The 17,433-nt window shown below is 35.6% G+C and overlaps 1 protein-coding gene across 2 annotated transcripts in view; it reads left to right on the top strand.

The window, feature by feature from the left end:
- The window catches only part of KCNN2 (potassium calcium-activated channel subfamily N member 2), a 103,701-nt gene that overhangs the window by 17,340 nt on the left and 68,928 nt on the right, over window positions 1-17,433 (top strand). The window contains exon 4 of one of the 2 annotated variants that reach the window (XM_030257479.4): window positions 3,969-4,387. The exons of the other annotated variant lie outside the window; for it this stretch is intronic. Coding sequence (XP_030113339.3) covers window positions 3,969-4,387 — 419 coding nt within the window. The remainder of the gene's footprint in view (window positions 1-3,968; window positions 4,388-17,433) is intronic. 2 annotated transcript variants of the gene reach the window in all.

Below are 17,433 nucleotides of genomic sequence, written 5' to 3'. Positions count from 1 at the left end.
ATTACATTCACATACAACATGCTAGAAATACATTACATAATTCCAGGTGAAAATAATGTCAGATTTTTTTACATGAAGTGGAGACATAGTAAAAGTATATGAGAGTTCTATATTTGGAGAACCTTGCAGGACACTGATGAAGGACTTGCATTATATTTTAACTTGGAATAATTACAAAAAGTTTGAAAACTATGAATAGGCATAACATATGTGACCTTGACTGAAGTTTGTCCTTCTCTGTGAAGTGCAGGACTCAAATCTAGAGGAAGGTTTGATCATTCTCTGATTAAATTAATGCATGGTTGTTACAGCCAGATTATCTGAAATCAGCCCAGAGTGTGCATACTTATCCTTTGAATGGTGCTGTTCAGCTGTCCTTCCCCTTCTCCCTTCATTTATGTTCCTCAATTTCTGGAGTGGAAATGTACATTGCTAAGCACACAGGCATGTACAAATGCCTCTGTATCTTCCAAATTAGAAGCAACCTTGCATTAAGTATATTGCATAATTTCAACTATATAAAATGTACATGGAATCCTGTACTAGTTTCTATGCTATTTTATTATGTCTGAACTTAATTGTTATTTGCAGCATGTGATTGACACCTCTTTGTGCTCTGCAGTGTTTGATATCCATCACAGTTTGAACTTAGGCAAATTTTGAAGTGTTTCATTGTTTTAAAATAGAAATGTTTTACTGGATCTGTGTCTTTGTGACTTCCGGTGTTTTCTGCCTTTCACGTTTTTACCTCCTAAATCTTATTATATGACAGCTTTAAAATATTAATTTTCTTAGAATAAATTGTCACAGCTGAGGTCACGGGAGGTTGATAAGAACCTTCTGTGTCCATAAGCATAACCCATTCCACTGAGATCTGCAGAGAAATTTCTCTCTATGTTGCATGTTAGGTTTTCTTCTGCTGACAGGTGACTGTTATCAAGTATGTAATCCATAATGACATCTCAATGTCTTAAAAAAATTTAGTCATAAAATAACATTATCTGCTATAAAAATGGCAAAATCAAATGTTAATGCCTGTGTTTAACTCAATGTTTTTCTGTTCTCACCTTTTAAATTGAATCAGTACTGAAGGTATAATTTTTCGTGAGTTGCTTTTCCGCATATAGAATTCTTTTTGAAATTTATGAAAAGTATACATAAAAATGGGAGCAGAAAATACCATTGCTTTTTTCAGCAGATTTTGAAACTTTGTATCACTTCCACTTTGACACATATCTTAGAACTAAAATATTTAAATCCATTGTAAATTTATTATTTTTTTTTTTCTTTGCAAACCCACACAGCATTTGAGAGATCTAATATTATAATATTTTTTATTTCAGTCATGCTGGTTACTATTAATCTGTATTCTGAGTGCTCTAAATATCTAGATTTCTTCATGACTGATGTAACAATTCTAAAATCTGACTTACAGTATTTGCAGGCTAATCACAACATTCAAATGCACTGAAGCTTTACAGTACTTTGAAACTTTGGCCGTGCAATTGCTAGGTGCAAAATTGCACTGTTTTAGTAAGACAGATATGCAGTCAGACATCAATTGGCCTTCCAGTATCAATTCACATACCTAGTATCTGTAGCTTGCAGAGTGATTGCAGGTAAAAGAAACTGTATATGCTCATGGTGCACACATTGAATTCACTGAGTGTTTCTTCAGCTTAATTCAACAGTGTATGACTTTGTCTTTAATAATATTGCAGTGAAAATAAGAACTATATGTAAATGTGGTGGATTCACCTTGGCCAGCTGTGAGATCCCCACCCAACTGTGCTTTTGCTCTCTCTCTTCAAAAGCACAAGGAGAGAAAATTAGATGAAAAAGTTTGCAAGTTGAAATAAAGATGGAGAGATCCCTTGCCATTTATTGGCACTGGCAAAATAGACACAACTTGGGGAAAGTTAATTTACTTTATTGATATTTAAAAGAAGATTAAGATGGCAAAAAATATGCTGGCCCATCCCCTTTCCTCAGGCTCAGCCTGTCTTCAGGCTCAACATCTTCATTCCCAACTCCTGCACCTTCTCCTCCATGAGTGGTACAGGGGGCATGAGGAATGACAATGTGTCCATGACAGTTCGTCTCTGCACTCATTTCTTGTCACGCTTTTTTTGTGCTGCTGTGTGGGTCCTCTCCATGGTCTGCAGCCCTTCAGTATAAATCTGCTCCAGCATGGGACTTATATGGGCATTAGTTTTTTAACGAGAATCTGCTGCTGTGTGAGCTTTCTGCAAGTGAGTGCTTCTTCAACTAATGTCCAGCTTGCCCCAGAGTAGTCATCTCCGCGGGCTTCAGGGAATTGCCTTCTTCATCATGGTCCTTCTTCTCCGTAGGTTCCTCTCTGTTTCTGGTGCCTGGAGCACCTCCTCGCTCTTCTTTTCTGACCTTGGAATTTCTAGGGTTCTTTCTCACATTTTTACTTTTACTCCTCACTGCCTGGGCCATGCTTTGCCCTTTCTTAGCTATGCTTTCACAGAAGTACCACCTGCTTCACTGGTGAACTCAGCTGTGTCCTGCAGTGTGTACATTGCAGAGCAGCCCTGACCACTTATTGCTGACATCAGCCCTGCAGCCATCACCAGAGCCAAAACCTTGTCACAAACACCCAATGTAATAAGATGGAGAGAAGAACATAAGGGAATAAAAACTAGATCCATAAAGACAGAAATTTATTTTGGTTTGTTGTTTGATCAATTACAGTGAAGTTAATTTGTGATTATCACTTCTCTATATAGTTTCAATAGAGCACTTTTATGAAAGACAGACTGAAGGTATTGTGAGGAGGATGTAGAGTGGTTTTTGATTACTAAAAAATACAGAGAAATCAAGCTTGTATTTTTAAACTTTTGAAAGAAGGAAGGGGACAAAGAGCAGTGCAGATGAATGGGTTTTTGGTGTTATAGGGTTGTGGTGTTATAGGGTTTAGGATGCCAAAAATACCTTCCTTACATTAGGGAACATATGATGTTCTTTGTCTTCTCACCCATTATTTTTGAATAGTTATAAAAATTCTGTGAAAGTATTTTTCCCCCTCTTACCTGTTTACTGAACAGCCTTGTTTAGATTCAAACTATAGTTGAAGTGATGGGGAGCTCTTCTGTCTGAAATTGTATGGTTTTTTGTACATATGGGTTATGCTCCTCTCTAGAAGAAGTCAATTTCCAAGGTCTTGCATATCTCTATCTCAGCTAGTGACAAGTACTGCTTGATTAGCTATTTATTTCTTAAATCATCAGGCACATAATTTGATAAACAGTGTGAAATGTTTTAGCACCTTTGTTCCTGGACAACCAGTTGAAGGCCTTGATTGTGCAACAGCTAACATTTACATTTAATTTTCAGCTACTGGACATCACCAGGCTTCCTGGGCTACTCTGCTATTTGCTGGCTATTATTTTTCATATTTTCAGCATGAGATATCTTCTTGAGTCTTTGTGCACTTTCTCATGTAGTTTTATATCTTACATTGATCATTATTGGTGCCTTGAAGAAACTTGGATACTTCTACAGAAGCTATAATATTACTTTGGCTGAAGCTTATCAGGAATCTTAAGAAATACTTTTACTTTGTAATTTAGTTATATATTCAGAAAACCACAAAATGCTTCTTGATTTTATGAACTTTGTGTAAACAATTAATTTTGAATGGATAAGGGGTCCAGACTTTTTTTTGAAATAGAATATTACAATTTTAAAAAATGAGGCATTCTTAGTTAATAATGAATGATTGTAAATTCAGTTTCATGTGTAGTTTTAAAAATAGTGTATTAAAAACTCTTTTTGTCTTAACCAAAGTTATATTTCCTTTCATAATGATACAATGTCTTTTTCTGTGATTTTTTTTTTTTTTAGTGGTCTTTGCCAACATAGAAAACTGTGGTAATTTAAAATGGAATTTTAACAGTTTTTTAATGATGTACTAAAGTTAACCTTGTATTTTATTATTTCAGTTGTTCATGGTGGACAATGGAGCAGATGACTGGAGAATAGCCATGACTTATGAGCGTATTTTCTTTATCTGCTTGGAAATACTGGTGTGTGCTATACATCCCATACCTGGGAATTACACATTCACTTGGACAGCCCGGCTCGCCTTTTCTTATGCTCCATCCACAACAACAGCTGATGTGGATATTATTTTATCTATACCAATGTTCTTAAGACTTTATCTTATTGCCAGAGTTATGCTTTTGCATAGCAAACTTTTCACTGATGCCTCATCTAGAAGCATTGGAGCATTAAATAAGATAAACTTCAATACCCGTTTTGTTATGAAGACTCTAATGACAATATGTCCAGGAACTGTACTGTTGGTTTTTAGTATCTCATTATGGATAATTGCTGCATGGACTGTCCGAGCTTGTGAAAGGTAAGATTGTTTTTTGTGTTCAGTTAATTCTGTTTGTCTATCTATTTTTCACTCCTGTTTTATCTCTTACATTTTGAATTCAGGGGATCTAAACATTGTTAGAATGGAGCTCCCTAGTCCTTGATAATTTGTGTATTGGTTGCGGTGTATTCTGTGACAGACCTTGTCAGGAGTGATGTGCCTCTTAATCTGAAGGACTTCTGCAAAGAGATCTATGCCCCACTGTTTATTTGTAGCACTACAATTTAATTTCAGTGTGTTCATATATTTAACACACTGGACAGATACCACAAAATGCCTTTAAGAGTAATTGTTAATATTCTGCATTTATACCAATTGTCATTTATTTTTGTAAGATTAAATATAGTGAGGATAAAATAGAAAAAATAGATGAGGAAAATGCTTGGGGAGGATATGTAATTTGAGTGTTGTGCTGAAAAAAAGAAATAGAGTGCAAAATGCAGTAGAGTCGTTGGAAAGATCAGTAAAGGGGAACAGGCAGAACACTTATAGTAATATAACTCTTTCTTTCTTTCTTCCAATGAAATCCAGAAGTGCACTTCAGGGTGTGACTTTCAATTTCAGCTAGTTTATCAACCTCCCTTTACCACAGACTTCAGTGTAGGTGCAGAATAAATGTCTATCAGTGTTGACAACTTGAAATTGAATTTCTCAGACATGGCTTTAAGAAAAAAAAAAATGGGCTTCTGATTGGATAGGATTGCTTAGGAGTATGAGATAGGTTAACTCTAAGAAGACAATTAGAATAATTCTCTATAAAAGATTTAATGCCTTGGACAGCTCTTAGATCCTGGAATTGATTTCTCCTTCCTTAAGCTGAAAAATCATCAACATATTTAAGATATTTCTGTTGCTGTTTGTTGGCCATTTTGTTTTTCCTTTCCATATCTGTCCATTTTAGAATCAGTTTAGGGGAGTTACTTGTGACAGCTAAATGATTCAAGTCAGCAGTTAAATCAAACACCATTGTGCATTTTTAAGTTACTCCTTGCATTCCTTTTCAGCTTATAAGGAAAAATATCTGATCTTATAAGATGACTGTAGGAATCATGTTTTTGTAGTTTTATTGTTAAAATTTCTTTGTATCAATATTGTTTCCTCATATTACAGCAGGACTAATTGTTTAAGAATATTCTGAAAATACTGTGACATAATGACATATTATAGTTTCAGAATATTCCCCATAGTGGCAGTACCCTAGATTTTGACTCAATCTGTAGTACCTGTATTTTCATAAGCTTCTTCTTGTTTCAGATCTAACTGACTTATGCAAAGTCTCTCCTCTTTACCTCATATTCACCACTTCTCTTCCCACCAGTTTTCTTTCAATCCAATTGCTGCTCAGGAATTCTTGAGTGTCTACTCAGGCATTTCCCAAACTGTCAGTTCTGAAGTGGCTCTGAAAAACTTCAACATCCATTACATCATTACATATAACTGCTTGATGATGATGATGATGGTGATGATGCTCAAAAAATATTTTTTATTAACTTTTTATACATGTGCTTTCAAATATAACTAGTACAACTCAGTGAAAATTACTGAAAAGTATTTGCTACTGTCTGATACATGTCTCTAAAACATATTGTTAGTATACAGATTGCAGGGCAAGAATGTACAGCATGCAAGTAATACTAAAAATAAAAGAAACAAAGATCATCTCACTGTTTTTCCAGTCCGAGGGAGTGAAGAAAACATTCTCATAAAGTTTTGATTTTCTTAGTTTGCTTATTTATTTTTACATAATGACACACTTCTGCATCACTGTTGTTCTGGGAAGAAGATTATTTATTTGGTTAGGTACACTGAGTCAGGGTTGCAAAAAGCTGAATTTTCTTCAACTCTCTGCTAAATTAGTAATGGATTTTCCACATTTTAATTTGCAGTTGCTGTTCTTGAATTGACTGTAATAGTTTGGACAGTAGGCTGAATAGCCACAGACTCCTCTAAAACTGAAACACAACACAACAAAACTAAAAGCAAGTTAAATATACAAGTTAGTACTAGGTTGATATATCCCTAGCATAATTGCCTTTTATCTCTGGCTCACAGTCCAAGATTCATATTTTAAAAAAGCAAAAAAGTTGATTTTATGTTTCAGAAACAATAAAAGGAATATATTTTGGCTTTCAGAATTAGATTCTTGTCATTCATGCTAGTTGAGCAGTCTGGTTTTTGTGTTTTGCTTCCAATTTTCCCTTGAGGGAATATGTTAGTGTTTTGCCAAACCAATTATACTGACTCTGGATTCCAGTTACTAGTCAGCCCATCAAAACCATTTAAATCCATAGCCCATATAGAAGTAAGTGGTAGGAAAAAGTTCTCAGATGAAAACCTCAAAATTCCATACATTGGAATGCTCCTAATATTCTGCCATCTGAAGTCAAACATCCCTTTTTTTTGTGTAGTTGGAGGCAGATACAATAGCCATTTATCATGGGAAAGGACAGATACGGCCACTGAATAATTTCTGTTCTGTGTAGAATTAATAGTCCTCAGAAAATTTCTTCCAAGGTCTTTATGGCTTTAAATTGCTTAGATGTTAAAAGTTTAGTTTCCACAAATGAGGTACACTTTTTCCTAATTACTCTTGATTTGTTTCTTAGTTTTAACTCAAGGGAACCTCTTTTTTATTTTAAATAGACTATTTAATGTACACAAAATGATCCTGAAAATAAATTCTGTTATTAGGAGTGTTTTCCTTTGACACTCTATGTGAAAGCATAATGAATTTTAATACATCTAACAGAAAATAGGAATTAGGCAGCAGCCTGGTAGCTTTGGTTTGATAAAGGATGATTTATATTAATAAAATTTGATGGTGTTAACTGTTTATTTATATCACTCTAGCACCATGCTCAAATTTCTGTTATACAGTAGCACTAAATGAGGTTGCATTAGCAATATTTCTTTGGTGTATTAAATCATTTGACTGACCATCCAAATTGGAGCAAGATGATGGTGATAAGACATAATAGATTAACATATTTAGATTTGGGAATGGAGGGGAAAGATTCTCATTCTGTTCAATGTTCTCAGTGAGAAGGGAAATCCCAATAGGCGGTGTCCTTTATTGTGGATTTGTGTGTGCTCAGCAAAAGCTTTTATTGCTGAATGACAACCCGGTATTCAGATTGTTCTTCTATTCAAAGTTAGGTTTTTATTATTGCAGATGATCCTGGGAATAGGAAGGGAGATTGGATGCCCCACATTTCATAGCAAGGTAACACGAAAGAGCATCATTATCCATTTCGCAAAAGATAACCTGTGCATACAGGTCATACCTTGAGCCAGGCAAGTTGGCTGTCTGAATAAAGACGTCACTGCATTAATGGTCATCTGACTGATCACTTGATATACACTGAATTAAGACAGGACATGTGTCTTTCTCAGTGCCTTAATGACTGTATAGTTAGCTCCCAGAATGCTAATTATAGCAAGTGACACTTTTGGGTTGGTGAGCAAGGTATTTTCCACGATTCTAGTTAAAGGTCATATATGAGGGCAGAACATGGTACAGATAATGGTGGTGGACAGCCAGCTGAGTATAAACAGGTTGCTAGGGCTGCAGAGTAATCTAGATGAGGCAATTTGGAAGGTGAAGGTGGGGAAGGCATCAAGTGTTGCTGCATACATAATGTCTGTTTTGAGGGGAAGATTGCATTGGATAGGTTTCACCTGCCTTCTCATTGCCAGTAGCAGTATATTGCTGTTTGTCATGTGTAGGCTTCATAATGAAAATCTAAATTTTTTATTAGGTCTAGCTCAAAAGATGTTTGTGTTTAAAACATCTCTGAGGCACATGATCTAGAAGACAAATACACAGGTACTTTCACATTTGAATTATGAGCCCTATAAGCAGTTTATTTTTTTCAGTTTCCCATACATATGTTGTTACTGAAACATACGAATTATGAAAATAGATTTGTGCACGGTCATCACTTGAAAATAGAAAAGTTTGGTTTCTCAAGAAAAAGAAAGTTAATATGTTTAGCATTAAATCATTGAAGAATCTGACAAGTTTGCTTTCATTCTTCTGTAAAATGGGTTCTCTTCTGTGAGAAGTGAGCTGCTTTTCCAGGTTGTGTGGAAGGTAGACACTCTTTGTAATCTGGCTTTTTTTTTTTTTTTTTATGGAAAGGAATTAAAAATAATGTATTCTGAATACACACTTCAGAAGTGCCAGGTACCAAGGAGTATGAACCACAAATGCCCACATTCCACTGTTGTATGTCCAGAACAGATAATATCACATGCCTGGCATTTCTGTGGATTTGCAGAGGAGAACTGAGAACAGAACTGGATTTTCTTCTTCTACAGAGAGCACACTTTTGGCACCATTTGTTGTTCTATTTATCCGTCTCTTTGACTCCTGGCAATGAAGGCAGTTCAGTTTGAGCAGTTTGTTTTAGTCAGCATTTCTCTGTCTTGTCAGCTGCTGCTCTGTATTTTCTCCTTGTTTTAACAAAAACAAACTGAAACAAAAAATACACACACATATGCAAAATCCCATCTGTGTGTGATGGTGAAATATTTTTCTTCTTTCTGCTCATCCTTGTTTTCTACAAAACAATGTCTGTTTTATTTATTGGAAATATGATAGCATTACAAAGTTTCTAGTAAGCAGCTCACACATGACAACTGGGAGGCAAATGTTAAGAATTCATTTGATACAAGCTAGTGGATACACTGATACTTCAGTTGTAATTCATGAAGGAGAAAATGTTTCTTAGCTATCTAATTTTCTCTCAGTATGTATTTCAGTTCTTGTCCTGAGGACCTTATCTGACATTGTACATTGCATGCATATTCACAAGGCCACCTTCTAACGGAAATTGTATTTTGTATTCTCTGCAGTGACAGTGCGAAGATTCTTATTCTTAGTTAAAAAAAAAAAAAAAAAAAAAAAAAACAACCAAAAAAGACTACAAAAATCCCAAAAGACAATCCAACAACAAACCCCAAAAAAACCCACCAACAAAAAGCTAAGCCTGGATACTTAATTTTAAGGCTATTTTTAGGCTCAGAAGGTCAGAAGCAATGACATATGATTTTCACGTTTTTCAGTCTCATGACTGTCAACGGATGAAATAGTGTTTGTGTGTGGACAATGCTGGCTGTTTATCATGGTTCTTTATCTTACCTTGGCTCACATCTAACTGAAACTAGAATGTGCTACTGGCAGCTAGGTTTTTTTCAGTGGTGGCAAACGTTAAATATTCAAAGCAACAATAAGCAATGATGTCCTGTCATCATCCTGACTTGCACCTGTGCTGTGAATGAATGGTTGTCTCCCTACTTGTCTTAATTCCTTGTTTTGCACACTGAGTGTAGCTTAACTTTAAATATTAGGTTACAATTTTGTAATATTTACATCTCAAAGCAATTATTAACTAAAATCACATGTAACCAATTGCGTTTTTTCTGAAAAAGTTACAAATAGACCATCAGATCCATTATTTTATCATACAATGAAGGCGACAAGAGAATCTATTCATAGAACTACATTGGTGAATGTCTGACAGGCATAACTGAAAAGATCCAAAAAAAAGCAATTGTTCTAAATAAAATATTCCTTTTCTAGGTATATCCAGAAGGATTAATAGCTAAATAATGTGTTATTTTCCTGCTTGAAAACAAAACAGTTACATATATTTAAGAGAGGAAGCAGATGCACCTGTTCTGCTGCATGTAGAGTTTGCTATTCTTTTAAATTCATATTTTCCTTCTCATTGAAAATGCTATTTGTGTGTATTCTCAGCAAAAGTACTTAGTGAATATAAGTAAGAGTACTTTTCAGTTTGTTTAGGTTATTAGAATTTTTCTTATAAATATGGAAAGTAGCAATAACTGATGAAGTGTCACTAGATATGGTCATTCCTTTGCAAAAATATATCAAGCCAAAGGAGATCAGTGTTTCTGTAATCCAAAAATAGCAGGCCCAACTCTCAGGAAGGCAGTGCAGAAGACAAAAAGTTAAAAAAAAAAAGGCAAAAAAAATTTCCTTAATTAAAGAAAAAAATACCTCTCTTTCGAATTAACTAGAGCAAGAAAACTTTTCTTAGGGTAAATTCCCTTTTATTTACAAAGGACTTATATGTATATCAGTTGTAGAATAAATGAAGTGGAAAAGGTCATATGTAGTTCAAAAATCATGAGCAAAGAAAAACTATTTCTCTGAAAACTATTTCAGAAGAGTCTGAAAATAATGAAAATACTTACAGGGCACTCCTTACCTGCTTTCAATGGTGGGGGTTTTTTTGGGTTTTTTTAGGGTTTGTTTTTTTTTTTTATTTGTTTGGGTTTGTTTTGTTTTGGTTTGGTTTGGTTTTTTGTTTTGTTTTTTGGGTTTTTTTGGGGTTTTTTTTATTATTCTTGTATCTGTAAAACATAATTAAGAGGACAGCATTTGTTCTGGTCAGTAAGAATGGTTGTACGTGCTCCAAATTCTTTCAGATAAGAAAGCAATTTATGGAATTTTTGAAAATAGTTATTTCATTACTGGATCCTCTTATTTTTAGATGTGATAATTGAATTTTTCCTCCCTCTTTTGGCCAACCTTTTAAACTATTCTGAGTAAAATGAGTAAAAGCTATTTGCCATAGTACCCCAAAAGCAATCCTTATAAAATAGTGTCATAATGAAGTAACAAGCAATGTCTTGTCACTTCAAAATAGAATTTGTTGCTCCAACAGTTGATGTCTTTGAAAAGTGTGCCCCGAACTGTGAATTTAAGCTTTTCTACTGGTTTTCTCTTGCTTCTTGGGCAAAGTGAGGAGTTTAGCCATGTTTATCACTTCACTGTGAATAAGCTGCTAATATGCTAACTGAAGTCTAGCCTTAGATACTGAAGAGTGGATTCTATTGGGAATTTACAACTCAGCCCTAAAAATTCAAATTCATGAGGTTAATACGAGGATTTAGTGTTCTGAAATTGTGCAGTTCAAGGGAATTAATGGTTTTACGGCGGGAAACATGCAGAGGTGCTTTTTCAATATTTTGTATGTTCTTTATTTTCCTTCTCTGTGATTTCTGTGATTTTGTCCTTTGAATTTGTTGTCTCAATAGCAGACTTTTCTTCCCTGGGTAGTTTTTTTTTTTTTTTTTTTCTTTAAAAGTTCAAAATCAGCTATAGTTTTTACTACAGCTGATCTTCAGATAGTAAATGATTTGCAACATCACTTAGAAGTAGCAAGTATTGGTGTATGTCCTCATTTATACTTGTGTTCCCCAAAACAGTGATGTTATATTAATTTAGAGCGCAGGCTGATCAATCTAGAACATTTCTGACTGAGACAATAGAACATGACTCTACTTGCAGTTGTTTTTTTCTCTAAACAAGATTGATATCCAATATTTCTTTTTAAGCCTTCTTCTGTGATAAATGAAATCCACTGGCAAAATTTCTGTGACATTCCACAGAAGAGTGGTTCACTGAATTGAAGTATATTAATTGAGTATTGAAGGCATTGGTGCAATAAGTGGACAAGTATCTTGGATTATTTAGGCTGCAAGTTTCTGGGTCAGGGGTTGTCTTTGAACTGTGTTTGCACTGTTCAGCACAGTGGTGTCCAAGAATATCACTTATATATATGTTACTGCAGTACTAATATATGTTGTAATTTCTAGTGAGGAAAAAGGGGACCTAAACATTTCTGAAGGCTGGCGGTGCTCAGATGAAGATGATGCCTTCATGTGTTGATAGAGCAGTTCAGTTTTGATGAATGCTGGCTCATGCTGAGAACATTGCCCAGGCCGGAACTATGCCCTGCTAGCTGGCTTGTTTTCCCTGTGTGTTCTCTGCCTCAAGTGGAGAAGCCTGAGGTAAGAGCCTCTGTGGGCTCACTTGCAGAGGGGAATAAGCTGATGTTGCTTTGGTGGTGGGACCTCCAAGTCCCCGATCTGGTCAGTGACGCTGTGCTCCTGCCAGGTGTGTGCCGGCTCCGTGCTCAGTGCTGCAGCCTCACCCCAGGCTGCATTGGAACAGCCTGGCACCGAAGAGAAGTCTCTGTGCTCTACTTTGTACACGGTGCTTGTGACTTAGGGCTTAAGGGTATCTGCTGTTGCCAAGACTGACAGCAAAAGAGACCAGTCCCTAATCACAGGCAAGATGCAGTGAGGGTAAAAAGTACTCCAAATGTTCCAGAGCAGCAGGTACCTGAATAGGATAAGAGCACACAGAAATAGAGGGTGTCAGTGCTGTGGGGCTACAGCCTGGTTTGAAACCTGTTGCAGACTCCGTGGAAGCCAGTGAGCTTGCATTAGCTTAAAATCCTTTCGCGATGGTGCTAAAATGATTGCATCTACCTGGGTAATCATGGAAATCATGCCAAATAGCATGAGCCTTGGGTACAAACTTAAGTATCAGTATCAGGAATTGTATACATGCCTGCAAATTGGTTTTCCAGTGTTTTGGTTTTTTGTTTGCTTTTTTGTTTGTGGGGGTGGTTGTTTTTAAAAATTGTATTTATTCAATGAATTAACTAAATATTTTTGAGTAACTTTGACTTGAAAAAGACTACTTAAAATGTGAAAATAGCAGTAAAAACAGTGTATGCTGTCTTTAAAACAATAAAACCTATTCTAATACGTAAACAATAAATATTAAATATGTAACGGCAGAACAGAAGATTTTAATATTAGTGTAAATGCAGTCTTCTATGACAAACATAGTCAGCTGAAAGTGTAAAAAAGTATTCACTTAATATGAATTGAATGGGATTCCTGTTTCAGGGATGCCAGACTTCAAAAGTGTATGTCCCAGGCATAGGAGTGCAATGATACATTGTTCACAAGTGCTTGTGTTGTTGATGACATTATAAAGTAGGCCATTGGTCATGTTAAAGAATATGTTAATACTTTTAAACTTGAGTGGACACAAATGCAGTTCCATAGCATGTTTTGTCTAATTAGACTGGCTGCATTAAAAATATTTTGAGTTGTATGCGGTTTTGGAGTATGAGGCAGAATAATTTTTAAAACCTGGGACTTGAAAGTTATGTGTAGGACTGGATAAATAAACTTAATTTTTCAATGATAAGGATTTTCTATAAGGCTGGAATATTAAAATGCATCTTTTCCACACAAGCAGTTCTGCAGTCCAAGGGCTTTCACTTACTACATCTGTGCTTCAGTTTCCTTGCCTGTAGTGCTGTCATTCCTCTTTTGCAGCAAGATATTTGTGAACCTTTAACAGGTGCAAAGAGGCCATACAAGCAAGATATACACAGCATGAAACTGCAAAGTAATTTTTACTTACTAGAAGTAAAATATCCAAAAGCTTAAGCTGGAATTTAGTGGACTGTTAGACTAAACACAAGGACACTCACTAGCCCAGTAAGACAGCAAAAGAGCTTTTGCTGGCCATGTAGAAGTGATATAGGCAGTAAAGGTCTGTTTTCCACAGCTCCCTTTGTGCTGCTGCATACCCGCCTCTTGCCATGCTGCTGTGGTATTTTGTCCAGATATGTTTTCTTCAGATATGAATTGGTGATTTTCCCAACTTCCAGTGAGACCAACCAGCTTGGCTGGCTCTCTTTTTTTTTTTTTTTGTTTGTTTGTTTGGGGTTTATTGGGGATTTTTTGGGGTTTTTTTTGTTTTGTTTTGTTTTGTTTTTTTCTTTTCTTCAGGATTTTACCTTTCCACCTTGGGAATGACCTTGAGTTCTTGAGCTATAAACCATACATCTCAAGAAGAGCTGATACAGTTCTTTTTAGTTAAAGCAAAAATTAGCGACTATTACCCAAGGCATTGCTAAGACATGCCTATCCATTTTATAATATGATGAAACACGTATATCTTGCTGCTTGAGCGCAGCAGTTGAACTTGGATTTTATTTCTGTTATCTTTAAATCCTTTTATCTTTGGTTGGGTGTTTCTTTCATAGGAAAGATCCTATGAAACTGGAAACATCCTATCCAACACAGGAAACAGCAGACTAGGAAGGAATACAAAGGACATGGTTTTAGAGTAGTGAGCTTCTGGTCATTGCACAGTAGAGCAAACAGTTCCATAGAAATGTGACTAAAAATCTTTAAAAGTTTGGGACTCAGCTGTCAACACCTATATGGTTCAGCCTGTAACCTGGTGATCTCATAAGCTGTTAGCTTGCCATAAAAAAATCCATGTTCAGGAAGGGGTGCTGATTGAACAACTCTTATAACAATAAATAATAATTTATTAATTATTTAGGAGTTAACAGTTCTGTGATATGGAAATTCCATTTTTTTTATAAGACTCTAACCAGTGCCTAATTATTATCTGTAAAATCTATTATCTTTTTAATAAACACAAGAGACACCTAGAAGGAGTACCTTGTCTTAGTTTACAGAAAGAGCCATGAGGCAGTCAGTGTTGTAGCTGTCCCATAAGGTCTGGATATTTTTTTAATGAAACAAAGCATCAAAGAGTCAAAATACATTGTTTCCTCAGCTACTGTATAAACATTAAATTGAAGAATTTTATGTAGAAGCAAGAAACAGTGTTTTAGTCTTATTGCAACATAATACTGCTTGAGGAGTGAAGAGGATTTTGACTGAGCCTGTTTTTCTTTTTTTTTTGGCTGTCACCTATCTAGTACATACAAGGTGGATGTAGGACGTGAGTTCTAAAGAAGAGAAGCAGCTCTCTTGGTCAGCTCTGGCAAAACGTACAGCAGAGCCTGGAAGGTATTTTGGTAATAATCAGCTGTGCCAGCAGGATCAGTGTCTTTGTTTTGAATTCAGTAGTTGTCTATAGTACACCTGCAGGAGGAACCTGGCCATGGGTTTGTAACACATGCCTCACCAGCTGCTGGGCTTGCAGTGGGGCAGGAGAATGTGGAGTGCACTCTGGTGCAGGTACTGTTCAGAAGTGCAGCCATCAAGCTTCAGGCTTGCTTTTGGTAGCTACAGAAGGATGACATTAATCTTTGTTCCATGTTCTTCAGTCACTGCATTCTTATGTTTTCATTCAGCAACCTGAATTTACCAGTTTGTAAACACACTAGTTTAATTGGCTTGACTTGAGAATTGTCCAGAATATATACATGGACCTTAGTGTCACTGGACAATGCATTTTTGGGCAAGCAGTAGTACATGTGGAAAACAACCTTGCAAAATATTTACAGTAAGTAATAGCCTTCTAATGAAAAGAATGTATCTTTTCACTACATTTCAGAAAGAAGATACTTGATGTTCTAATTCCTAGAGTTAAAGGTGACCTCTTATTATTTTGTGCTATAAAGAATGCAGTGGATATAATTGGCAAAGCTTGTCACAGTCTGAAATCAGAGATACAGCATTCCCTAAAATTGAACAGAGATTTCAAATCAAGTATTCATGCCCAAATGTCTTCCCTTTTTAAGTCTGTTTTTAATCATTCATCTTTTCAGAAAATCACGATCAGACTAATGAGCTTCTAAAATTGTAACCCTGACTGTTTAAACTTTGATGTTAAATTGCAGTCTTTCACAGTAGATTCTTTCTGAGGTGTTTAAAGGCAAATTATATGTTACATTTAGTTAATTGAACACCTTGATACTTGTCAGCTCTCAGTAATACCTTCTGCATTAATTTTCTTCGTTTTCCAAGCCTACGAGGATTTAACAAAAAAATGTGCATGGCAATTCTTAATAATACCGCTTTTAGAGTGGTATTTTCTCCTTGCAAGCAGATCTCATCAATTGACTTCCTTGTTCCTTGTTTGCTGGGAGGCAGAAGACCTGCTGACACAGTCAGTGTAGCTCAGCAGGACACTGTTGTCCTTCAGTGATTGTATTTCCGATGTGGACTGTGATTTCTCTTGATTTTTAGAAAATCACGTCTAGCACAGATATTAGACCAAGAAGCAGGTTCTATGTCCTCAGCTGGTATCTGGAGGACACAAAAATCTGTACAAGGAATCACACATTCTATTAGTTTACTTTCTTTTTTTTTTTTTCTCAAAGGAAAGTAAAAATTTAGACTACAATAATGTTAGCATGGTTTTAGTAGGATCAACCCCTAGCACTCTTCCATTATTGAGGTAAGTGGCAGTAGCATTTTTGCTAGTATAGAACACTGGAGTGAAGGTTTTATTATACGAACAAAAGTATGGTAAATATATACAAATAATTTGTAAAGTCATAAAAGCAATAAATAGTGCAATTTTTTTTGTGACAAACTGCATTATTTACTGACAAAAAAAAAAGGTGTTCTGTTTGTTGAAAATAGCATGAGCTAGAGAATCCAACCTACAATTCTGTTGTGACCTTGACCAAAGACATTTAAGCTCTTTGTGATTGTCATGCATAGAATTGGAACTATTGCAGTAAACATGATGTCCCTATTCTGAATAGCAAAAGTTATTTGAACTTAGTGAGCAAAGGATTCTACTGAAGTGTGATTGCAGTGCTGATGTTTCATATTGTTTTAAATTATTGTACAAGTAGACATGCAATCTGGATATGCTCATCTGAGTAACCAGGTGAGAGGTATGAAAATAGAGGAAATGTTGTTAATTGTGAATGCCTAGATTTTTCTTTCTTATGATTTCGGGTAGCATATTCAGAATACATAAGCTATTTCCTGCTGAAGTCCTTGTGGCTGTACCACTGCTCCATGCATACTTCTCTAGTCAGGACTCCAGAATCTGGAGGATAAATGGACTGAAGCTGTACTTCATGGAAAAGGAAGACTATAGATCTCATGTATTTTCCAGGGATCTTTAATCCATATAGTTGGAATTCTTTTTCCTCTCCCCCTTTAAGGGAGTCACACTGAATTTTTGGAACTCAAAGGACGCATTTAGAGAAAATCAAGGGTTTTTAAGCATGAAAGATAATTTTTCTTTAGTCACATCATGGTTTTGAGTTCTCTAAAAGGTAAACACTCAAATATAGTTGAATTCTTACAGAAAATTTTTCTGTGTATACATCTACCTATCTATCATCTATCTACCTATCTACCTACAACATATGCTTGTTTCTAAATTTTTTAAGTGAAAGTTTTGTAGCTTCAGAGATACAGATTAGGTATAACATGGCACAAACTCTACTCAAATGAGA

This window comes from Taeniopygia guttata, chromosome Z (assembly GCF_048771995.1).
Source record: "Taeniopygia guttata chromosome Z, bTaeGut7.mat, whole genome shotgun sequence".
NCBI lineage: Eukaryota > Metazoa > Chordata > Aves > Passeriformes > Estrildidae > Taeniopygia > Taeniopygia guttata.
This window is presented reverse-complemented; position numbering and strand designations above follow the sequence as displayed.